Here is a 26,033-nt window from a genome sequence, read left to right on the forward strand (position 1 = left end):
ATGCTTAAGTGGGGGCTAAAATCCTCCCAAAAATTTTATAATTTTTTTTTTACTATATATGCAAATATTTAACATTTTAATAATTAGCCTACAAAAATGGGACTTAGCCTTGACAAATATTTGAGTAAGTCCAATGATACTCTTAAAAAAATTGTTCAATTGGTCTAGCAGTTATAGAGAATGTTTTTTTTTTTTTTTTTCCTCACATTCACTTTTTCTTGAAAAATGTGTTCTTGTGTCTATTAATGTTTGAGAGATGCTACGTCTACAACATTTTTATAACAAATCACAGATGGTTAGTTATTATTGGTTCAAATTTCAAACTAACGCTAAGATTACTTTTTTGCCCCAACAATAACAACTAGTAACAACTTGCCACTTAGGATTTGTTGTAGAAATGTTGTAGACATATAATTTCCCTTAATGTTTTGGATTATTCATGTCATTGAATACTTCATTAGTTCAACTGAAAAATTTTTACTCACTTTGGTAGACAATTTGGTGACTTATATTAAAAATGGAAATATTAAGGATTCATTATGGAGGATACTAATTTATGTGTGTATATAGATGTTTGTGTTTGTACATGTGTAAAGGAGTCTGTATAGACTAATAAATTAGTATCACAAGTTGCCCCCCAAAAAAATTTATGGTTACACCCCTGCACTTTTGCACTAAATGAGGCACTCTATGAGAGTTACATAATATAGAAATTCTTTTATTATTTCAAAAAAAGAAAAGAAAAAGAAAGATATTAGTATATACTAGATTAGATGTGTGAGTTGTAGGTTCCAATTAACTCAACTGATAAAGTTTCTAATAGTTGAATAAAAGATCTGGGGTTCAATTCTTGCCTACACCCAAAAACCAATTGATATTTTGGTCTGATGATAAAGAGTATCATTAGGAGCGGATGTGCATAAATTAGACATCTTAAATTTATGACAACATCTTAAATTTAATATATTTTCATATTTATATTTCCAACTAGTTGAACTTATGTCTCTTATGCTGCACCATTGGGAGTGGACGCCATAGTTGAAACTTACCAAAAAAAAAAAAAAGATTAGATGTGTGAGAGCTGCAGTGCATAAATTAGACATCTTAAATTTAGTATATTTTCATATTTATATTTCCAACTAGTTGAACTTATGTCTCTTATGCTTTGTCAATGGCAGCGGTTTGGAAACTAAATTTATTCAGGAAATTATTGAAGAGATTTCAAAATTCAAAATAATGGGAAAACTCTTATATGTTGCCAAATACCCTATTGGAGTAAATTCTCGTGCTAGGGATGTAGAATCTCTTATAGATATTAAGTCAAATGATGTACGTATCGTAGGAATTCATGGTCTTGGGGGAATCGGTAAGACTACAATTGCAAAAGTTGTTTACAACAAAATTGTTGGTAATTTTGAAAGAAGCTGCTTTTTAGCAAATGTCAGAGAAAATTCAAGGACAGATGATGACACAATTAAGCTACAAGAGAAAATTGTTTCTAAAATTTTACAAAACCCACATTTGAAGGTGAACAATGTATCCGAAGGAATTAATGTGATAAAGGAAATGCTTCGTAGTAAAAGGGTTCTTTTGGTTCTTGATGATGTGAATGAATCAAAACAAATAGAAAATTTTCTTGGAAAACATGATTGGTTGGTATCAGGAAGTAGAGTCATTATAACAACAAGAGATAAACACTTGCTAACTGCTCTTGGGAAAGTTTGTACAACTAAAAATTATGAGGTCAAGGAATTAGACAATCATGAAGCTCTTGAACTCTTTAGTCAATATGCTTTCCAAAAAGTCGAGCCCGATGAAGAATATTCTGAACTTACAAATCAAGCCTTGTATTATGCCAAAGGTCTTCCATTAGCTCTAGAAATAATAGGTTCTAATTTATGTGGGGAAACAAAACCTATATGGGAAAGTACACTACGTAAATATGAAAAATATCCCGATGAAAGAATTAATAAAATACTTGAGGTAAGTTATGATGGATTGGAAGAAAACGAAAAGAATATATTTCTTGATATTTCATGTTTCTTCAAGGGAAGGTCTATATATTTTGTTGAAAATATATTAGACAAGTGCAATTTATATCCAAAGTCTGGTATTCCAATACTTGTTCATAAATCCCTCGTAACTATTGATCAATATGGTGAATTGTCGATGCATGACTTGATACAACGAATGGGTATGAAAATTGTTCAGCAGGAATCGCCAAATAATCCCAGAAAACGTAGCAGGTTATGCAATTATGAGGATGCTATTCAAGTACTACTTGGAAATAAGGTATAATTTATTCTTCTTCTCCTTCTTCTTTTTCTTTCCCAAGGAAGAAGTAATAATTTTTCCCTTTGATATGGTTTCTTTTTAACATTGCACAAAAAAAAAAAAAAAAAAAATTATCCAATTAGTTTTGGTAAATTCTATTGTGATATTTGGGTTTCTTAATGTTTTATCCAACCAGGATTCTGATTATATTCGTGGTATAATGCTGCATTCACCTACTCCAGTGAAAGTGCGATTACACCCTGAAGTTTTCAAAATGATGGAAAATCTCAAATTTCTAATGGTTGATAATGTTCAAATTTCTGAAGAACTTACATATTTCCCTAGTGGTCTAAGGCTTCTTAAATGGCCAAAATATCCTTTTAACTTTCCATCCAACTATTGCCATCAACAACTTGTTGCACTCGAGATGCCGGAAAGTTGCATTAGATTGGAGAAGATATTTAAGCAGGTATCAATGTTTAATTGTATTTTTGAATTTTGATTTCTTTAAATATTAATTTAGAATTTCAGGAAAATAATAATTTTCTTTTTTTTCCCCTTACAGGAGTATTTGTATGAAAATCTAAAAAGTATTAATTTGAGTTGGTGTGAATTCATTAGAAAACTTCCTGGTTTTCGCGCTCCAAACTTAGAGATATTGGAGTTGCGTTGTTGTGAAAATTTAACTGAGGTCCATGACAACATTGGATTACTTGATAAGCTTAAATATTGGATGCTTCAGGGTTGCATGAAGCTCGAAATTCTTCCCAGTAAGTTCAATTTGAAATCTCTTGAATATTTAAATCTAGCAAACTGCAGAAGGCTTAAAAACTTCCCCCAGATTCATCCAGAAATGAAATGTTTGAAGGACTTAGAAATAAATTTGAATGGTACTTGTGTTAGGAAATTGCCCTCATCACTAAGGTATCTCACCGGTGGGCTTAAGGGTTTATACCTACTTACGGTTCAAAATGTAGATCTCAGCTTTGCGCAATATGGGTTTAAGAGCTTGACAACTCTACGTCTCAGCCATTTGGATTTAAATATTTTGTTGAGGCCCAATTACTTCCCGGTATTGGAAACTCCAGATCTCAGCTTTTTGCAATATGGGTTTTTGAGTGTGAAATTTCTAGAACTCATCTTTGCTAATAGGGATATGGTTGAATTAAATATTTGGTTCAAGCCCGATTACTTCCCGGTATTGGAAACTCTACGGATATGTGGCTCCGAAATTGTTACCATACCTGAAAGCATTACCAAATTTACTAGATTGCAATTTCTTGAACTAATTAATTGCAGGCAGCTTCAGGAAATTCCAAGGCTTCCACAATCTATAGTAAAACTGGAAGCACGGGGGTGCCCTTCGTTGGATCTACAATCATCACGGAGATTATTAGACCAGGTCTCTTTCTATCTCTCAACTATTGTTACTTTTCTCAATTACGTATGAGATTTTCTAAATTTCAATTTCTTGTATTGTATTTGCCAATGCAAGCAGTGTGGGGAATTTCTAGGGATTTTACCAAGAAGCAATGTATTCTTTGACCATGATTTTGGAATTATAATACCAGGAGATAAGACTCCAATGTGGTTCAAATCGAACGATCATCACAGTGTTGGAAATTCCATATCATTCAGGGTTGGACCCGAAATTCCAAAATTTGGTGTCTTTATTGCTTTTCAATCGATGAAGCCATATAGATTTGTAAAGTGTAATGTGAAGGTTCTCATCAATGGTGAGGCAGAAGACGACAGTAACGACAGAAGTGGCTTTTATCCATTCACGGATTATCTGTATGATCATCATCTGTGGTTTATTTGTGTATCTCGTGGGTTATATTATGAATCACATCCATCTGGAGTGAATCACATTGAAGTTGTATGTGAAGTTAATGATAATCCTGATCGTAAACTAATACCAGCAGATGATAACACTGACTGCATAAAATGGATGGGGGTCCATGTAGAATGCATTTGTTGTTGTCCAGGGTCGCCCATTAGACAGCGGAGACGGGTCTCTCCTCCAATGGATCTAACATATTTGGGATTTACAGATGGATTTGATTTGGGTTCATCTTCAATGACCCAGATTTTGCCACTGGTTTCCTCCACTTCTTATTGTTCAGATTTAAATCATGGGGTTTCCAACAGTGGAGGACATTCCAGGCGTGCCAGAATCCGACTGCGACGGAAAATAAGAATTCGACTCCGTCGGAAAAGCCTAGCAGAAAGCAGAGCTCTCCTCCAACCCCTTCCATGTGGCAAGACTGGGCTAAAGATGAAGCTTCTCTTAACACTTGCTATCTTTGTCATCCTTATTCAATCTCTTCTTCTTCTTCTTCTTCTTCTTCATTTTGCAAACAACACATAATTATGATTTAAGAGAAGAGAATATCCTTGAAGACACTGCCACCTATCTCTACTAAGGTATGCCTCCTACAGTTACATATATAGGTGCCTCTCTCTCTCTCTCTCTCTCTCTCTCATTGGGAAATCATGAATTTAATTGTAATTATAAATTATAAAATAAGTATTAATTTCTTTTATTCATTTATTGTAATGCAGTTACCTGGACTTGCTGCTGTTGAGGTAATTAGAGGCCCCAAGAATCCCTTCCACCTTGTAATGTTTTTTGCTTAGCTTAGTATCAATCAAGTGCCAAGTAAGGTTACCTTCAATGTTTGGGAATAGCTCAATACCTCTGTTGTTCATAGTAAGGCCCGATTTCTCCCTTTCTTGGTTTTATTTTTGGGTTATGTACCATATCCTTACATATTCAATTTGGCTTTTGTTTTTCATGTTCCATTTTTTTTTTTTATTGCTTTCGTGAATGCATATATTAATATAGAAATGTACTAGAATCTATATGACGGTTTTTATAACATATATTTGCTATGTATGCTGAATCTATATATTATTACTTTCTGACTGAAAAATGAAATGCTTGAGTTCAATTTGAATGAAGATTCAAGATGATATTAATGTTATATGTAGAAGTCGGGTGAGCTATAAATCAACTTGAAGGAATAGACTTTATAAGATTCTTGTTAATTACAATCTTCAGGTTTTGATATATGAACGTGGAGAGAAGGAATAGAGAATCATTGTATTATGTTGCAAAGAAAGCTATCCTGATTTCATTTACCATTATTATTATTATTATTCTTTTTTACAAGAGTTGGTGACTTTAGTGCTGTATTGCTTAATTTCCTTAAATGTTTGATTTCATTTAAGAAATAATTGCATTGTCCCTTCTAATTAAAGAATAATAGATAATGCATTGAGCCATGTTATGTGTCTTATGCAGGAGCTACCTTGCGAGTAGGAATCATTAAGTGGTATATAGCATGCATTAAGTGGTTATGTATGAAGGGTAAAAATTTTTTACAGGTCATATGCAAACTTGCTTGGTCTATAGTGGTTTCTTATGTTTGGCTTCAAAGAAATGCTCCCGTATTCAACGGCAATGTCAAATCTAAGGTGATTATTCTCCTTATGATTAGAAGAGACATTAAGGCCTAGGTTGAATTTGTGAAGAGGGAAAATTTTGTTACCAAATAGTCTTCTATTAATTGGGGTGAATTTCTCTATTTTTGATGATAGCCACAATTGTAGGGTTCTTGTTTGATTATTTGCAAGTTCAGTTTTAGTTGCTATTTAGTTTGATGCTTGCTCTATTTGTTATGCTATTTGTATGGTTTGTTACCTGAATACATTCATTCATTCATAAAAAATTATGCCTATCTATAATTCTAGTTAACCTTTTTTGCTTACTTCTTTTCTAATGCCGAACAAACTACAATGAAAGTGTGCATCCAAACATGAATTGCTTGCAGACAAACTATTAATCTTCTAACTAATTCGTATAAAGAACATTTTTTTATTGATTCCATTGCTCCTCCTATGCACTATTCTTCTCCATATTTTTATCTTTTCTAATTTAGTTTTATTGTTGAGAACTTCTAGATTTGGATAGAATGTGTAAGAAAATGTAATTTTTGAGAAATGGCCTGCAACAATTTAGGTCCATATCCTTTGCAAGTTAAAAACCAGATGTGATTAAGATTTTTATGTTCTGTACAATTTTTTGTTTTTTATTTTTCAATTTGTATCATTTTTTTCTATGTATCCTATTTTTATGATATAAAATTTAATGTTAAATAGATTTATTAGATGTTTCAGGTTCAATTCTTAGAGACCACAATACCTTAGATCTATAAATGCAAGCTGAATCAAGTAATGCTTACTGTGATAAATTCTTGAAAGGTCCTATCAGTCTAAAGGACTATTTTTGTTTTTTCTTTTCGGTTTTAGTTTGTCTTGTTCAAGGGAGTTCAAAACCTCTGAGGCATCACTGTACAAAAGCTGTTTTGCAGATCCCCTGCTTTAGTGATGTTCTGGTGAATATTCAGGAATGGGAGAATCAGCACAAAGTACATACTCTACTTCTCTTTTTTGGATGGGAACATACATACTTTGAAAATCTCTTTAACCAATTTTGCCTTCCATTTTATAGCATCTGATAGCTACAAAACCCATACCTCTTTACCCTTTTTGGTGCTCAAATCAACTTCAACACTTAAGAAGGAGACATGTTGGATTGTAAGGTGAAAAGTAAGCTCCTCTGCTATGGCATAAACTAAAATTTTATTATTCAGTCAATTATGATTTAGAAATTTAATTCTATTTATAGAAATTATTTGTTTTAAATCTTTGTTTGTTTGTATGTTTGACTAAGATTGTGGAGCAACTATTACAAAGGACTATAGGCTATAGCTATGTTAAGTTCATCAAGATGTTACACTTCTACAGCTAAAAAGGTTGGTAACTTATTTGCATTATGTTCTAGAAGGCATCTTTTGAAGTACTAAAAATAAGTTCACCTTTTGAATTCAAATATTAAGACAATAATTTGATTCTTTTAAACCAAAAAGATATTTGGTCTGCTTGAAAAGTGCCAACTAATCATGTTAAGAGATTTTCCGTTGTTCCATTATTTTGGACAAGATAAACGAAATTCTCGTAACTTATGAACCTTGTCTAGTGAGAAAAAGATATTTAAAACATAAGACCTGTGATATGCCTTGTAGGTGTTCTCTACCTTAATTTTCTTGGCCAAAAATTGAGATGGGTGTTTGTTGAGATTTTGATTTTTCTGGTGATATTTCATTATTTTCAACCTGATAAACCCAAGCTAGGTCGTACTAGAAAAGTACTGACTTAATAAAGTTTCAATATTAGCTACTCAAGCAACTAATTGGTGGAAATTTGGGAGAGGTTGCCAAAGGAAGATGATTTCCAGTTGAAATAATTGGGATTACTAAGTTTGTTTATGACTAAATGCATTGGGATCTATTCTTTTAGAAGCTAAATGGATAGTGAGAATTGGGAACTCTCTTCCTATCAACCCTAACTTTTGGCCTAAAGTAAGATCCCATGTGTTTTGGAGAATAGATATTTCAAGGGTGTGTAATTTTGTCGATCAAGTAGCATCACAATGGAATAGCACATTGGTGATGTCATTATTTGCACATGATGTAACCAAATCTATTGTTAAGAAGCCTCCTAGGTTGGGAGTTGCAAATAAATTGATTGGTCCCATGAATTTGTCATTTCTCTTTAGAGTCATTCAAGTCTATTTGCTTCTCCATAGTGAATGCTCCGATGGAAGAAGTAGAACTCAGATATAGTTCTCAGATGTGGGTTGCCTTTTGAGAGTTAAACTACCTTTCAAAGTCCTTACTTTTTGTATTAAAACTATTAAATGATAGTCTTCCTATGAGAAGGGAGTTTGCTAAGACGAGTTTTATCAATGATGCTTCTTTTCCTTTCGGTGCTACAATAGAGGAGTCCTTGGACTACCTACTTATTACCTGTGAATTACATAGTCAATTCAGAATTGGGTTGCTATTTGGTTGGATAGAGTGTACAAGGCACAAGATGTGTTATCATTTCACTTTCATCTTTGCCAACACTCTCTGGCCTATTGGATCCATAGAAACGAAGTGCTCCATGAAGTAATAAGTGTTAATGTTAGTAAAGTCCTGAGTCCCCCATTCCCACTGTTACCTGTTTGCTATTTGTAGAGATGCAGCAATCACATGGAAACAGGGATCCTATGAACTGTTTGTTATAATTTACAAGCACTAATCATGACTGAAGGGAGTAAAAGCAATAGAAATCAATTGAGGAGTGCTGCACTTCTTAGTAGAGATTAAATTGGGAAAACCTTTTTGAATTGTTTTTACCTATAATGGGCTCCACAATGCTACAGTTGTTTGTTTGGCTATTAGTGAAGCACTACTTTTATAAAGGTAAGGCGAAGGGTGAGGTTGTGAGTTTAAGATTATGGGTACGTGTAGTGAAGCACTATTTTTTTTTTTTTTAATAAAAAAAGGAGTAAAATGGAGGGTGAAGCTATGGGTTATAAGACCAACCAAGTGCACATGTAAATTACTAATAAAGAAAATTATCTGTAGATGTATTAATTGAATTTTCACCATATATATGTGTGTGTGTTGTGAAACTTTCATTTTGGTGTATCAACCGTCTATTAAAGTGTAAAGTTGTGTTCGTAATTAGTACCAAGACACCATATTTTTAGTGTAAGATGTAAATTTTGTCATTGATATCCCTCTTCTTTATCCTCACTATTCTTTTTTAGGACTAGCAGCTATTGATCATTATACTAAGTTTTGTAATCTATGTCTGTCTTGTAGCTTTTTGCCACAACAGAAAATTTCTTGGCAGTATGGCATGTGAACAGATGTTGAAGGTGTGAATCTCTTTCTTTCTCTCTTTCATTATATGTCTATACGATAACATGAAACCTCTAGAGAATTTGGTAAATATAAATTATTGTTGGATGCTTCATTGGTCAAATGGGTTGCATCTGCCCTCATGGTTCAAGTTTTTGTCATTACAGTGCAGTTGTTTTTTTACAATATATATATATATATATATGTGTGTGTGTGTGTGTGTGTGTGTTAATGTCGAAGTAAACTTTGCCCACATTTTATTGCGAACTTATATCTTTTAACCACGGTTGAGATAATAGACTCAACACCTAGCAAATGCATGTTTAACTTACTGATCAAAAAATAAAGAATGTATATTTAAAAGATGCAATATTTTCTTTGTATTATGAGCAACCATCAATTCTTTGAAGTTCTAAATGCAAGTATGGGAATCTATTTCTTTTTAATAAATGAACATAACTTTAATTAAAGAAGGTAGAAACAATCTACAGAAAGAAATAGAGAAACAACCTGGCCCAAACCAGAAGCCACTTAGGACTACCTAATGCTATCAAACACAGAGGAGAGGGCCATGCCTTAAACTACACAAACATCTAATTGGAGTAGTATTCTTGATGCTTTTATGCAAAAACAACCTATTTGGCATTATTCCTAAAAGCTTGGGATTTAGATGATTTACTGTGAGGTTCTGGAAAAAAGTCTAACCAAGCTACTGTGGCAACTATGATATAATAGTGTTGATAGATGGATGTGGAAAATAGTGATCCAAATATTAGTGTATAAATCTTTTTGGGGATTTTATGTGAAAAAATATCTTACCTTTGATCTATTGAGAAAACCCTTGTTATCTTCATCAAAGAATTTATTTAATTTTTTGGATAAGCCTATCAAAGATTATTTAATTGGAATGCTTTTAAACAAATTCATTTGAAGATGTGTTTAAAACTGTTGTTTACCTGTGATTGACAAAATAATATTTTCTTGAATAATCTTGTTCTAATCAAAATTTTGGGGGCAACTTGGCCAAGGGATGGGGCTGTAGTTTAAAGCTTTGAACACCCCAGTATTCTTTTTGGCTGTATAAAAAGCTCATGAGTGTTTGTTTACTTGTCACTTGTTATGATATAGGAAAAAATCAAAATTTGATACCATGAAAATTGAAAAATGGAAACACAATGATGATCACCTAGGTGTCAACAACCAAGGTTGTTTGAAGTGAACACCAAATGAGATAGAAGACCTAGGAGTAAGCAACTAGCATTGGCGGGAGTCAACACTAGACCATTGAAAAATTTCCAAGAGAAATTTATATTAATCAAGCAAATTGTAAATTGTCTCCAAAGACATAAAATATAGATTACTATGACAAAAACATAATTCTATATGACTTATGAAACCCTAATTCTAATTGATTTGGGAAATCCCAATAAAATGGTTTATAAAAATAACCTTGACTCTAGGAAATAAATAAAACCAATTAACTTCTAAGACTTAAAATAAAACAAAATTGACTTCCAAAATTAAATAAAACTGAATTAAAATAAATATTTCTTTATGCTTTATGCACCATGATCTTACCTTGAGATATGGTGCAAATTATTTTTACGAGTACATATACATTTATGATTGCTTTGAAAGCCAATGAAAAGTACATATGCGTTTATGATTGCTTTGAAAACCAATGAAAAGTACATTCATTCACTAGGAATTAACATTTGGCTTTGCAATAGAATTTGCAACCAACACAAGGTTTATAATTTGGACTTCTGCTTATTGTTTTTTTTGTATTGAATCTGAACAACTCACAATTTTTTCTTATAGCTTGTTTAGATGATTGACTCTGTAATTGATCCTTGTAAATGACCAATTTTATTATCATTTTTTTCTTATAAGCATGCTAATTTGTCTTTTCAAGTGCTAATACTAAGGGTCATTTATCGCTTTTTGATCCTTTGCACATTAACTATTTTGAGGGAATATCACATACCTATCAATAATTTATTGGGATCAAGGTGACTGTATTTAATTGAGAGCGTCTATGTGTATATTTGATTTTAATGTTTGAATCTTTCAGGTACCAAGAGAGAAAGTGCAATTAAAGGAACCAATTTTAGTAGTTTGAAGAGTTACTTTGCTGATTTGTAGATGGAAGGTGGTGTAGGTCTTTTAGCAGTTCAAAGAATTTCTTTGTTGATTAGTTTCAACATAATTCTAATACAAAACTTTTCACTTCAGATTTCTTTGGTAATCCTATCCATGACCTTCATTTGACATCTTGATGACAGAGTATTGTTTACCATGCCATTTACATGGTGGTCTTGGTTGATCTTTTTTGGGAGGATTATGATGTATTTATTTTTGATGGATCACTTTTCTTTTGGTGTGTCCATGGGTGGAAGATTATAAAGTATTTAAGTTTTCTTTGTAATGTGTTCTGTCTCTCTTTTTGTATTTAATATCTTTTCCCTAGGAGGACCTGGCAAGGATCATACGGCATTTAATTTTGGTGTATCATGTTTTTATTTTTAATTTCTTTTCTTCTGTTTTTGGACTTGTCCCCCCCATTTGTATATGAAATGACGTAAGTTGAAGGCTGTTGGAGAAAGTTTAATGAGATAATACCTGATTATGGCAAAATTGCATTGTTTATTCTTCTGGTTCAAGAATAAAGTTGATATAATCTTTATTCCATAATATCATGTCCTTGAAAATGGTTATCGTTAATGACTTAGTTGGATGTTTATTATTATCATTATGATTGATGGAAAAACATATCTGATGGAAGAGAGTGATTAAACCAATCACATGGGGTACTTTTACAGTTTCATACTGGCATTCATAGGCAAAAAAATTTATTCCCATATTTATATATAGCTATAGATTTCGATGCCTTTCTTCCATGTAGATTTTGAATTTCTATCCAGAACCAAAGGTAAGAGATTCTTGATGTTCAATGTTTAGTATCATTAGCTTTACAGCACCGGTCAAATTTACCATCAAAATATATGGTAGGTAGTAGGCTATTAGCAGTATTGCCCCTTAAGCCTCTATCCCTATCTGTCTTCGACGAAGACTGGGTTTTTCATTATCGGCAATTTCTCCACATAGCTTAGCAGTGCCTTGTTGTTGACGGTAAAAATTTTGAAATGGCATTGACTTTGTGGGATGGTGGCTGGGTTTGATGTTCTTAGCTTAGGGGGTAGAGATGCCAACTGGGGCTTCAAAGTGGACATAGATTTTGGGTCTGCCAGAGGGTGTACCGAAGTGATGTGGTGACAACATTCACTCACTTCGCTAGACTACTTCGTGTGCTAATTGAAGTCATTGGTTTTGCATGGGGGCAATGAAGCCTAAACGTTGCTGTCTCACTTTTATTTCCTATGTTGCTGATATGAAGCTATTATATATTTGATAATAACGGAATCAAAAGAGCCCACTAATGTCTACAAGGAGATTCTTCCATTAGATGAGGATTTCTGCTTAAAAATTGAATGTTCAGATAATGTAGATATAAAACGATCATGAAAAATGTATTTTTCTTCTGTTTTTTTCATAGTACATTTTTTTTTTTTTGTTACTTCATTCTCCGAGCATGAAGTAACCTTGTTTAATAAAATATTTCTTACTTAAAATAGAAAAAGAAAAATATAGATCTCTCAAAGATCCTTATTATTTTATAGAACATATTGATATATATATATATATATATATATTTTTTTTTTGAGACAAGGCGGCCAAGTGTAGTTTTAATGTTATATTATTGGGAGAGAGAGAGACCACTGAACAGAGGAGGTGCTGTTGATGGAGGTTGGAGGGATACCAGTCGTTCAAAGTTCTGTTGAAGACAACTGCTTGATGTTGACGGCAGTGAAATTTAAAGTTGGGCTGTGAGCAGTTTGGTAATTTATTTTAAACAACAGTTTTCAATGTTTAAACAATATTATACATATTTCTACACTTTTTCACCCACACATATTTCCAAAAAATACAAACAATGTTAGAACAACATTACCAAACGAGCCTAATGACTTGAAATCCCAAATTCATGAAGGCCTACATTTGGAATAAGCCATTTACCAAAAATTCATCAATTTCGAACCAAGATGAGGTTACCAATCTTCAATTCCAAGTCTCAGTTACATACTAAAAGCTCCAATTGTATTCAAAACAACAAAATCCTCAAAACAAATTTAGTATAAATCCTAATTCTACAAAACTATTAAATTCAACAAAACCAATGAAAATTGAGCTTACAATACTTCAAATTATGAAAGATGAAAGTTCTGGTTCTATTTGTCACTGATGGCTATCCCCAAATGACAGAAGGCACCATCCGTAGTAGAGTTCATGATGACCCGGCCTTTTGGATCTTTCCAAAATTGAAAATTGAAAAGTGGAAGTGGCTAGTTTTTCTTCGGAACCTGACCTCCTCTGCCATTCGATCAGCAATGAGATCAAACCGCCATGTGATGGGAAGTGGAAGCCGCTAGTTTTTCATTTCTTTTACCTCTTAAGCCAAAAGCAAGCAAGCCATTGAGCACTCATTTACTCCATCATATGGGCACAAGAGAGAAAATGTTGACACAAATGTAACAAACTTACATTCACTCTACATTTGTCTACAATCAAATTAGATGTTCACTGTCCCATTAAAACGGTTTTTAGTTCACCTTAACATTGTAAGGTCAATTAAGCTCCTTCATAACTAGAAAGCAAGCACAAAATGAAATACACATCTATTTGATGAACACTAACATGATGGAATAGTGAACTTTAAACAGGTGACTGGACGTCTATATCTAGTAACTAGAAAGTTAGAAGTCTCAACGCTAGATCTAAATAAAGAATATAGAAAGTAGAAACTAGTACAAGAAAAGTGACAGAGTTGCAGCCTACATTGCCATCGTAGAAACAGAGTCAGGCTCCCGACCATGCACCCTGAAGCGATAGATGCATGTATGGGAAGGGCTTCCGTGGTTGGATGTGAAGTCAAGCCTAACTGTGTCAACAATGCCAGAGCCCGCTGAGTCCAACACATTGAAGGTTTGAGCATTGCTCTTTTCAAGGTCATAAGTAAACTCGGTTAAAAGAAACATCAGCTCAGTTTCAACTGCCACGTCCATATTATGCCCTTGCAGCCATCCAGAGACCCTGCAGTCCTTTGGAGCACTGGATCTGTCATATGCAACACTCTGTTCCAAAATAAATTTTCAAGTGAATCAATTATTAGCACAATTTGAAAAAGGGGAGCAATCAAGAGAAAAAGAGAGAACAGAATATGATACCAAATGATGTTGCAGTTTATTAAGAGTAATGAGGATGCAAAAGAAAAACAAATTGGAAATGCAGGCAAGTAATGAAATGGCCTCGCACAAAGGCTTTCCTCATAGAAAGAGTTACTGAAGCAATGCAGAAATCCAGCAAGTACAAACTCAAGAAGAAACGATAATGGGAATAAAACATAACATATGCAATCTTAGTAGTCAATTCTTCTAATCTTTGTAAGGAAAAAAATAGTTATACAAGAATGAGCACAAATTACAGTGAATTTTTTTTTTTTTTTTTTTAAATTCATTATAGAAGATGCACTTTTAAACTTCTCTTGTATCTTAATGCCTCAGGTCTGTAAATCTCAAATATAAATTCAAAAAAATAAAACGGGTCTGTATAGATAAGGCAAGTAACAAAACAGAAAAAAGGCTCAAATGAATCTCAACACAACAGTTTAATATATACAACCTGCAAGATGGAACTATACCTTATACACATGTCCCCTCACCTAGATGGTGCAAAATAGTACCATGAAATGCACAAATTCTGATTTTTTTTAGATACTTCAGCCAATATTTCATTAAAAACAAGAGCACACAGAATAATCCCCAAAACAGAGCAGGAAAGGAACCTAAACAGGGGCACATCCCAGTCCAAAGTTTGATGTGTCTTTTGCAGAACCTAATAGGCCATTCACAAGAAGTGATTGATAATCAAAACTGCTAGTTTTTTTCCCCTATTGGTAAGTTACACATGCACTAATGGTCTTGAATCCACACCCTCATTAATCTAACTAAACCTGAAATAAATCAAATTAGAACAAACCACTATTTTGGTCCCAGACTTATGTGGAGGCAAAACTATTGAACTATTCTTAACAGGCATCCAACAAAAACTCAGAAGTGAGAAAATGGAACAGTCAGCCATAAAGAAAGGAAAGGAATCCCTCTAGTCAGGGAAACTACAATGTATAATACTAGTGGCATGTTACCAAAAAGAGCTTATGCCAAGCCCAAAGGCTGCTCTCCATTTGACATCTTAAAACATCTGAAGGAATCAAATTAACATCCTCCCAATGGACTGGCAATAAAAAAATTTCTAAAACGGCAGTTTTAAATAACAAATCAAAATTTTCAAACACCTATGAAGATTCAGAAACTAGCAATTATATATATACATATATGAAGAAGAAAAAGATATAATCAATCAATGAACAAAACTTGGATAGTAGGATAAAATCAAAACTGCTAGTGTTTTTTTTTTTTTTGGAGAGGGGGGCCAAATCCACCAATGAACAAAACTTTTTTTTGATAAGTAAATAATACTTCATTGAATAAAAACAAAGAGAACACAAGGAACTAAAGCACATAGGCAGTGTGCTAAGGACGTAACAAAAAGAAACCACAATGCATGAAAATTAGAACAATCAAGCAAATCAGCCAAAGAAACAAAAGAAAAAACACCTGAAGCATTTGTCCACTCAAATAAGGTCTAGAGGAAAGATAGCTTCAAATCATGAATAGGTCTCTCACTTCCTTCAAAAGTACGAGCATTCCTTTCAAGCAAAATACCCCACATAAGAAAATAAGACAATGAGGGATCATGGCCCATATCACTGCAGATCTATGCTTGTTGAATTTGTGAATCCAGGTGGCCAAAAGTTCCACCACCCCCCATTGAACCCCGAATAATGGAAACACCAAATTCCACAATTCTCTAGCTATAGAGCAGTGCATAATTAATGATCAGTAGTTTCTTCACCTCTCTTACACATGCAATACAAGTCAACTACAACAACTTGACGGCTCCTCAAATTATCAATAGTTAAAATCCTTCCCAAAGCAGCAGTACAAAGGAAGAAACTAACCTTGGTTGGCACTTTTGACTTTCATAGGCTAAATAATAATCACTGCGTCTGATAAGATTCCTGATGTTAGAAAGTTTCTGGTTCATTTATAAGAAACTTTTACTAGAACAGGGATAGTTTGGTAAATTCTTAATTTTCTGGAATGGATTGCAATGGACTGTACTGGAGGCCCTAGAGACCCATGAGTCTTTATGTTTTTGGTCCTTTTTCTACTTGGTTAAATGTTCTTAAATGCTTTTCTTTGTTATTAAGAATCCTAGTTTTTTCTAGGAAAAGGTTATCTATGAGCCCAAGTCTACTTAGGAAAGGGTTTTGCAATAGCCTATGATATATAAGGCTTCTATGCAATCAATAAAATAAATATAAAGAAAGATTAAATTTAATGAAATTCAACAGCTTATTTTAATGCTTGATGGTGCAATTGCCTTCTCATACCCAAGTTTAATTGCCTAGGGAAACCAGGTGTGATTGTTGGGTTTATTGTTCTTTGTGCCTTGTTCTATTTATTGTTCTGGCACCAAACAAACATCAAATTCATTCAAGATCCACTCTTTTAATTTACCTAAGATCTTAAACATCAAACCCTATTTAAGAACCCTTCAAGATCTCCAAAATAGAAATCCTAATTAAGCACCGAATTTCTAAAGATCCTACATCAAAACTGGTACCAAAGTCCATTAAGACTTCTGCCCTACATCAGAGGGCTGCAATTTTCTTCATTTCAGAGATCCCATATGTCTCTCTCTCTACCATCCTCCCTCAAGTGTCTTTTTTCTTCTCTTTTTTCCCCCATTGTCTCTTATGTCTCTCCACTTTCCATTTTCTATATGCCATGCACATGTGAGATGGTGATGCAGACAGTAAAGAGTTCAAGAAAATACAAGTTTATAAATTTATATATCAAATTATTCAAGAGTTGGGATCTAGTTTAGATGGGGGCCCTTCTTGGCACATTTCATAGGCTAAATAGTAATCACTGCGTCTTATAAGATTCCTGATGTTAGAAAGTTTCTGGTTCCTTTATAAGAAACTTTTACTAGAACAGGGATAGTTTGGTAAATTCCTGATTTTCTGGAATGGGTTGCAATGGACTGTACTGGAGGCCCTAGAGACCCATGAGTCTTACTTCATGTTTTTGGTCCTTTTTCTACTTGGTTAAATGTTCTTAAATGCTTTTCTTTGTTATTAAGAATCCTAGTTTTTTCTAGGAAAAGGTTATCTATGAGCCCAAGTCTACTTAGGAAAGGGTTTGGCAATAGCCTATGATATATAAGGGCTTCCATGCAATCAATAAAATAAATATAAAGAAAGAATAAATTTAATGAAATTCAACAGCTTATTTTAATGCTTGATGGTGCTATTGCCTTCTCCTACCCAAGTGTAATTGCCTAGGGAAACCAGGTGTGATTGTTGGGTTTATTGCTCTTTGTGCCTTGTTCTATTTACTGTTCTGGCACCAAACAACCATCAAATTCATTCAAGATCCACTCTTTTAATTCCTTAACATTACCAAAGATCTTAAACATCAAACCCTATTTAAGAACCCCTCAAGATCTCCAAAAAAGAAATCCAAATTAAGCACCAAATTTCTAAAGATACATCAAAACTGGTACCAAAGTCCATATGTCTTTGGTAACTTCTGCCCTACATCAGAGGGCTGCAATTTTCTTCATTTCAGAGATCCCATATGTCTCTCTCTCTACCATCCTGCCTCAAGTGTCTTTTTTCCCCCATTGTCTCTTATGTCTCTCCACTTTCCATTTTCTATCCTCTCACATTTGAATGAGGTTTTCTTAGGTCAAAGACTGACTCAATTTAAATTTTAGTATATATCATTTTGACTAATTACTACTTCAGATTTTTCTTTCCCTATATGCCCATATATTCCAAAAGGTTATTGTTGCACCCTAACCGAGTAGGGAAGATGCCAACTTCAACAAACCAACTCAATCATTCAGTTCACCCACTAAATTACTACAGATTAACTCCAAATTATAAACCACCAACTGCCAAACCATATGCACCATTAAATCACATTATCAAAAATGTAAAATACTAACCCCGTCACATTTAACTATGCAATTGGTGACAATTAACTGTACGTGACTTTGCTGTGTTTTCAACGACTGCTAAGCCTCATTAGTCACACCACAAGAAGAACCTCAAAACATGTAACTCTTGCCCAAGATTCTTCCTTCTCCAGGCCTTTGCCTTCCCTAACCAAAATTAAACAGAATGATCCAAAATCATCAACTAAAAGATTCTTTCTCATAAATCATCCCCCCTCCCCTCTAAAAAAATAAAATCTAGCAAATAGACTTCATGTAAATTTAAAAACTCAGGAAATAAAAGCTCACGAGTGCATACTTAACCAGGTAAGCTGGGGCAAAAGTTCACCTGTGCAATATCTCAGTCTAAAAATTATTCGCACCTCAAAATATGAACTAATACATCAGCTTCCAACCCTTATATTAAGCTTCCATGCAATTACAACACTAAAAAAGGCAAAAATTCCATGTCTTCTTCCTCAAAAATTACTCGATCCTTCAACTCGGGGTTTTTTTTTTTTTTTTTTTAAATGTAAAAATAATATTATCTAAAAGAAGAAAGAAGATATGGTTCAAATACAGGATGTAGACCAAATCACTCCTAAAAAAATAGTTACAATTTCATATTTAAAAACTAAAAATACAAAATAAAGAAAAGACAATGAGGAAATGTTTCCCAAGCAGACATCCAATCATACAAGGACCTTTCCAATAATGATATTACACGACTAGGACTTTTACTTTCAACAAGCATTCTCCTATTTCTTTCTTGCCAAATTGTCCACACCACCCAAGGGGACAAACTTTCAAATTATTGAAATTCTATAACAGAATCTCCCTTGCTAACACTCCAGCATCTCAATAAAAATAGTCTTGAGAATCAGGCAAAATATCCCAAACAATACACACAAAACACAAGAAAATGAAGATCCAGTAGTGCCCCACATAATATTGGAATAGAAACAAACTTCAAATCATCCACTTTCTGTTGCTCTCCAAGATATCTTCATGTCAGGCTTGCAAGTATGTCTTCACTTCCCGCCCTGCCTTGGGCATAAGTCATAATAGAATACCCCAAATTCCACCCCAATCCATAGTTAATATTATTGCTAATTACTAATCTGATTCCAAGTAAACGGGAATATATAGCATATCACCCACTAAATTGAGGACACGTCCTTCCCACCTCATTCAAACTCCCTTCACCATCGCCTCCATACTCTTTACTCCTCGCTGTTTTCAAATCCTCATATATCTTCTCAAATTCCTCCTTCGATAACCATTCCACTGACTTCGATTTCAATTCTAATACAGATTTCTCTAAATTCTCGCTCTTCGCTTCCAATTCTTTCAAAATTCCGCTTCTTTCTTCAATTTTTTCGGCGAATTCTTTCTTTAACCCTCCGATCTCGTTGTCGATTTTCCGATCAACAACTTCGACTTGAACTTGCATCATCTTCGCCGTCTTTTTGAGAAACGCTTCCATTTCAGCGATCCGTCCCTCGAATTCCATGTGCGTTCCGACAAACGCGTTTCCGTTTTCGCTTTCATCGAGATTCGGCTTCAGAGCGAGTCGGTAAACGAGTTGAGCCAACCCGGCGAGCACAACGAAGAGAACCAAGTTCTTAGCCAAAATCCGAGCAATCGTAACCCATCGCGACTGGACCTGTTCTGGTTGGGTCGCGCCAACCTTGGTCCGGCCCCAACGAACAGCCGCGTTCGGGTTGTTCGGCGCTATACTTGGTACCATCTTCACTGGTTCCATACCCAATTGCAGTAACATCATGACTTAAATTAGTCCCACATTGTCCGGTGAAAACTCCGCCGGCATAGAACTGCAAGTCATGACCAGTAGCGTCGAGGGAAACTGAAACTGGCTGTGTGGCCACTGCTTGTAGTATTGCTAACTCATTATTGGAAGGTAAGATTACAAACTCACTTATGCGAGCTGCATTAATAGATGCCTTTTCTTGGTCACAAGTTCCATCCATAGCCTCATATGGGTAATTTTCTTCGGTGTCTAGTCCTTGGTTTTGTATTATTATTATTATTATTATTATTATTATTTTTTTTTTTTTTGGTTTCCCACAGTGTATCCTCAAAGCTTTCAACCAGAGACTAATCACTGTTCATACCGGGTCGGCCCACGAAGAGGTAAAGCACTAGCCCAGGGATTCTTTTCAAAGTGCAGGTAGCAGGACTCGAACTAGGGAGCACACCTAGTCGAGCCAAGTACAAGCACTCTGAGACCAAGCGCCGAACCGCTTGGCCAACCCCACTGGGTTTGGTTTTGTATTATATATGTTGATAAACACAACGAAATCTGTAGGCTGAATATCTCGGGCGTTAGTGATCAAAGTGCACTTGAAAGTCCTGAAAAAGCAAACACAAAATCAAAGACGACCGGAGAAAACTGGCCAAGAATTCTCCGATGATAAAGTTAGTATCTCTAGGATTCTTGTTTTCATGAAAGCGTTTGAATGACTTACCTTCTCGTGGATGAATGCTTATATAGCATACGCTTTTGGACAGTTACTTATTTAGTAACTTCTATCATTGAGGGATCTGGAAGATTCGGAGGTAACTTCCATAACTGCTATGGAAGTTACATTATTTGGACTTGTTTTCTATAACTGTCATTGGAAAGTAGGTTTGGTAATGAACCTTGACCTGTGTTCTGGGCTAAGTGACAAGCTCGTCCTAAGCTTGCATGGGGAGAGACATCTAGAATGTAGGAAGGTCGTCCAGGTATTTCTTTGGACGGACGACCTCATTGTGGACGAGCATGCTATAATGCAACCAATCTACATTTGCCTCATTTCCCTTATTTACCTTGGACGACCGCATTGGACGATTTTGGAGTTGGTGAATTATAATACACCATCATATGTAAAGGCATAACTCACGACACCACCATCACTGCACCCAGAATTGCCTTCCACGACCCAATCCACTAGCTGTTGCTCAGAAAGGGAGATCAAGTTGCCAGTTTTGATCTGGTAGATCCCCTTTACTGCTACTATTGCTGAAAAGGCCCAGCAACTTCCTAAATAAGAATCAACAATAATAGAAATCTTGTTAGGACATAAATAAATGTAGCAAATGAAGCTAGACTAGTTTGAGTTTTAGACAATGTTATTCTCTTACCACAGTACTAGCCTTGGCTCTTAATAGGGGTAACAACTCCTGTCTCTCTCCAATCCATAGTCATTGGAATCCTGCTTAGGTTTCCATATCTAAAAGTTTTTTTAGGTGATGAACTAGATTGGGTAGAAATCTTGTATCCAGTATGAGTGGCAATGAATTCTTCATTCATTATGTCTACAAATTCATTGACACATAACCTGTAAGTGCAATTCCCTTGATTATTTACTTTGTCTATATACTCTGCATTGTCCTTGAATATCTTGAAACGCCTTTTCTTCTCAGCATCGTCTACGTAGTTACGTCCATGCTGAGTCATCCATTGCTCATGTCTCTCAACAAAGCATTCATCAAGTAATGTACGGGAAAAAGATTGAGATATCCAAGTTGATGATGTCTGAATCGTCAGTCAAGAGTGATCGTCCAGACTGGAGTTGTCCTCAGCCAACCCGACCCTGAAAGATGAATAGTGAAAAGAAGGAATGTGGGTCACCGGTGTGGTGCCTGCCATAGAGTCTCTGATGCTGAAGTCAAAAAAATCGGCTAAAGAGTGTTAAGAAATTAGTATGAAAGAGCTAGAGTATTTTCTTGTATATGTACCTTTGGATTTCATGGCTATATATACAAGGACACAGGTGCCTCCTTCTAGCCGTTGGTAGAGCCTTAATGGTGACTTTATTCTCTCCTGGTAACGCCTCTGCAGGGTGTTAATGGTGGGTTATCCTCCCAACGGTATAGAGGTTAATCATTACTTTGTAACGCTTCATTAATGAGCGATGATGGATTGGTTCGTCCTTGCTTGGCGACCATTACTGGCTGGACGAATCTAGGAATCCTCTTCGTCCTTGCTTACGATAATGGATGACTATGGTATGATCGGGTCTATCAGCTGCCTCCCTATTCCGAGGTCATCCACACTAATACGAAAGGATTTTTTTATTTTTTATTTTATTTTATTTTATTTTTGGCGGTTGTGGCGCTTGGGGTTCTGCTACCGTATTGATTGCTTTGTGGCGACTTGGCACACATCGTGGCCACGTGTCTAACTTTGATTGGCCAAGGGGTCTTGTTTTTGGTGAAAACCTTTTCAGTTTTCTCGTACTTTTCAAGACAAAACCTTTTGATTTTTGCCTTCCTTTTCTCACTTCTTCATCTTCTCTCTACGATTGGTTTTTTTGACTTCCTTAGTTGCGCATTTTGCTTTTAGTCTTCTCAATTTCCTCTCTAATTCCCAAGTACGCCCTTTATTTACGCTCTTCTCCTTTCTGAATTTTACTTGTATTCCTTTCTTTTGAGTTCCGTTTTTCTTTTTGTGCTTCCTTTTCCCCATTTCGAGTTGTGTTGCTTCCTTTAATGGTGAGTTACTCTGAAATTAAGCACACCTCTCCTTTCGTCGCCTTTCTTTTTGCTCGCTTAAGGGCGTTAGTAGAATCTTCTAGTGACCCATTGGGTGCGTTTTCATCCAGTGATTCATACCCACAGATTGGGGGTTCTGTTTTTGGTGGTAGTGGCCTAGGTTTGGTGTTGGGTGACTTATACCCTTTATTGCATAAATCTCAGGTTTGGTTTAAATTTGTTCGAGGGGTCTTAAGGAGGGAAAATATGGGGTCCGAGGTGAGGTCAAGTGACTTGGAGAGAGGTTCTTCTTCTAATGTCAACGGGGAAGGGGATGGGGGTAAACATAACCACTTCTGCGCCTTCTTATGTGCCTTCGTCTTCTCATCCTCTTGCTCCGACCGTTCCCCGTTCTTTCCATGCCCTTAAGGAAAAATGTTCTTTGAAAATAGAGGTCTTTAGCAAGTTCAGGGATAGGTTCCAATTTCACAGGAGACTAGGGCTCGTCTTCCTAGAAAATGTGAGAAGGCTTGTGCCTTTGCTCACAGGGAAGTTTGTTTTTACGAGGCTACATTTTCGTGCGGCCTCAGATTCCCCGTCCATCCATTTATCATGGAGCTTCTTCATTACCTAAACCTTGCACCAGGGCAGCTTATGACAAATTCATGGAGAATCGTCATAAGCTGTATGGTGATTTGGACGACCATTGCCGACGGGGACATGATCACGCTGAATGAGTTCGTCCATCTTTATCCTTTGAAAGAATCCAAGGAATTTGGGTATTATGAGTTTGTACCCTAGGATAGAAAGTTGCGTCTTATTGTTGATCTTCCATCGTCCTTCCATTATTGGAAATCTACATATTTCTTCGTGTCGGGCGACGGTTGGGAGACTCTTTCTAATGCTTTTTGGTGGGACGTCCCTAGGTTGCTGCGCCAATGAGAGACCCCTTTACTTGGTGCGTTTACCCCTCATGAGGTGCTTTTTCTTTTTTCAACTTCTTGTTCATATTGGTCATCACTTCTGATCTTTTCTTGGTTTTATATTTTGCAGTAAAGGAGGGTCCTGAGCTCGAGAGTAAGTTTAAGGAACGAGTTCGAGTAGCAATTAAGTACGCAAGAACTATTGATGATTTTGACAAGTTAGTTGATCCACGCACATTAGCTCGTCATTACTTAGGGCCGGAGCCTTCTTTTTACGTCCTTAGCACTCTTAACCGGGAAGAGAGAAAACATGAGTTGCCTTGGCATATAGGATCGTCTTTTCTACTTTTTCTTCATTTTAATTCTTTGTTTTCTTTGGTGTAGAGATGATGACCAAGTTTAACAAGGAGATGTACAAAAAGATTAAGGAGAAGAAGAACGAGCCCCTTTCCAACATTGGCTAAAGAAGGTTAAGGATTATTGACAAGGAAAAAGAGAAAGAGAAAGAAACAGTGGAGAAAGGTTCGTCCAACCCTACCCTAGATTTAGAGGAGGGTCAAGTAGCTCCTCCTGCGTTTCTATTGAGGAGGTTGTACGTCCTTTGAAGAAGCAGAAGACAGGGAACAAAGGAAAAGAAAAGATGGGCTCCAGTGTTTGGGCTGATGCCGAGACAGCCATGGACTATGCCAATGAGCTCCTTACTCTTGGGGAGATGAAAGAGATTTCAAGCGTACCCTCCCATGAGATGGTGAGTCGTCACGTTCATAAGCTCGAGTAGGTAATCCTTCTTATCCTTGTTGGGAGAAACAATGCATATCACTACCTAGTATTTGGCAAATGAGGAGAAGGCCGACGTGGCCAACTCGAAGGTGGAGGCGTTGGAGGTTGAAGCTTCGGGGCTGCGAAAAGACTTGATTCGCTACTATGAATGCTCACAACACTTCCAAGGAACAGATCAAGGTTTTGATTGAGCAGCTGGAGTCCGAGAAGCAATTAGTAAAGCAAAAGGACGAACTCCTTGCATTAGCTGCTCAAAGGATGAAGGTTACCTTAGCTAAGGCCGTCACCGCCTTCCAGACCACAGACGAATATAACACTATACTGTTTCAGTGGTATTTCAAAATCTTCGAACTTCTGAGGAGGTACTTGATTAAGCATGGCCCTGGCACGGATCTTGAGGAGTTGGATTTTGAAGCTATCAATAAAGAGATCGAGGAGGACAAGGCAGCCCAGGCATCAGCCCAAACCGTGGTGTCTACTAGTCCGGAACCTTCCCAGGCTAACAAGGACGATGACGATGCTCCTCAAGCTTGAACCTGTTGCCCCTTGTAAAAGTGTTTTTTTTATTTTTTTTATTTATTTTTTTTATTTATTATTTTTTTTATGCCTTGTATGTTTTGGGGCTACTAGACACCTGATATTCGGATGCCCTACCTGTTTTTGGGGCTTTTTTGAATAGTTTAATTATATATATATAATATGTTTATGCATATACCTTGACCTTCTTGGTAGGTTGATATCTCTTGCCTATATTTTGCTAGAATTTACTTCTGGATGTTCTCCTTTTCCCTTTGGGGGACTTAGAATTTTTTTTTTTGGCATATTTGTTTATCCTCGTCCATTTAGGAACTTACCAGATTTTGCCCAATTTTTTCCCGAATGTAAGGACGACGCGTTGTATTTAAAAATCTTTCGTTTGGGCGATGTTTATGTAGCTAAGAAATTTAATCGACTTTCACTTGGACGATGTACCTTTATTCAAGGAATTTTATCGTCTTTTCGTTTGGACGATGTACATCCATTTAAGGAATTTTATCGTCTTTTCGATTTGGACGATGTACATCCATTTAAGGAATTTTATCGTCGAGACAATGTACATCCTTTTAAGGAATCTTATCGCCTTTTTGATCGGGACAATGTACATCCTCTTAAGGAATTTTATCATCTTTCTAGTTTGGACGACCATTTTGGTCTTTTGAGGAGGAAATAATTAGAGCGCATGAATTGCTGGATAATACTCGTGAAATGCTGAATAACAACTTACGAAATTCTAAATAATCACTTATTACATAAAAAAGCACGAAATCAAACTATGTTAACTGCTTACAATCAGGCTATGATTCCTTTTCGTAATACCTCTTTAGATGTTCAACATTCCATGGACGAGGTAGCCTTTTTCCTTTTGAGTCTTCTAAATGGAAACTTCCTTGGCGTGAATAGTGGACAACTCTATAGAGCCCTTCCCAAGTTGGACCTAGTTTGCCTTGTGTTGAATCTTTTATTCCAGGCGTCACTTTCCGAAGGACGAGATCTCCGATGCTGAATCTTTTTAGCTTCACTCTCTGATTGTAGTATTCGGCTATCTTCTATTGGTACTTGGCAATTCTTTGGGAGGCTTGGTCTCTGATTTCAT

The 26,033-nt window shown here is 35.7% G+C and overlaps 3 protein-coding genes across 10 annotated transcripts; 1 reads left to right on the plus strand and 2 right to left on the minus strand.

The window, feature by feature from the left end:
• Positions 1–344: 344 nt before the first annotated feature.
• LOC115973501 (TMV resistance protein N-like) lies at positions 345–11,669 on the plus strand. 8 transcript variants are annotated; one of them, XM_031093765.1, is made up of 12 exons: positions 345–2,292; positions 2,471–2,743; positions 2,840–3,676; positions 3,773–4,701; positions 4,840–4,987; positions 5,582–5,754; positions 6,589–6,707; positions 6,791–6,888; positions 7,013–7,094; positions 8,994–9,049; positions 11,107–11,184; positions 11,268–11,561. In XM_031093765.1, the coding sequence occupies exons 1-4, from the start codon at positions 1,237–1,239 to the stop codon at positions 4,643–4,645; spliced, it is 3,039 nt and encodes a 1,012-aa protein (XP_030949625.1). In that variant the 5' UTR covers positions 345–1,236; the 3' UTR covers positions 4,646–4,701; positions 4,840–4,987; positions 5,582–5,754; positions 6,589–6,707; positions 6,791–6,888; positions 7,013–7,094; positions 8,994–9,049; positions 11,107–11,184; positions 11,268–11,561. The 8 variants fall into 8 exon arrangements, with proteins under 8 accessions (XP_030949625.1, XP_030949620.1, XP_030949627.1 ...); XM_031093760.1 differs by having other exon boundaries at positions 11,107–11,669; XM_031093767.1 differs by having other exon boundaries at positions 6,791–6,881; positions 11,107–11,669.
• A 1,404-nt stretch (positions 11,670–13,073) lies between these two features.
• Positions 13,074–20,127, minus strand: LOC115973504 (SUN domain-containing protein 2-like). Its single transcript, XM_031093770.1, has 2 exons — positions 19,375–20,127; positions 13,074–14,239 (listed from the first exon to the last, which is right to left on the minus strand). The coding sequence occupies exons 1-2, from the start codon at positions 20,002–20,004 to the stop codon at positions 13,925–13,927; spliced, it is 945 nt and encodes a 314-aa protein (XP_030949630.1). The 5' UTR covers positions 20,005–20,127; the 3' UTR covers positions 13,074–13,924.
• Positions 20,128–21,088: 961 nt separating this feature from the next.
• LOC115973500 (senescence-specific cysteine protease SAG12-like) lies at positions 21,089–21,681 on the minus strand. Its single transcript, XM_031093759.1, has 2 exons — positions 21,378–21,681; positions 21,089–21,264 (listed from the first exon to the last, which is right to left on the minus strand). The coding sequence occupies exons 1-2, from the start codon at positions 21,679–21,681 to the stop codon at positions 21,089–21,091; spliced, it is 480 nt and encodes a 159-aa protein (XP_030949619.1).
• Positions 21,682–26,033: the final 4,352 nt, after the last annotated feature.

This window comes from Quercus lobata, unplaced genomic scaffold (assembly GCF_001633185.2).
Source record: "Quercus lobata isolate SW786 unplaced genomic scaffold, ValleyOak3.0 Primary Assembly Scq3eQI_223, whole genome shotgun sequence".
Classification (NCBI taxonomy): Eukaryota; Viridiplantae; Streptophyta; class Magnoliopsida; order Fagales; family Fagaceae; genus Quercus; species Quercus lobata.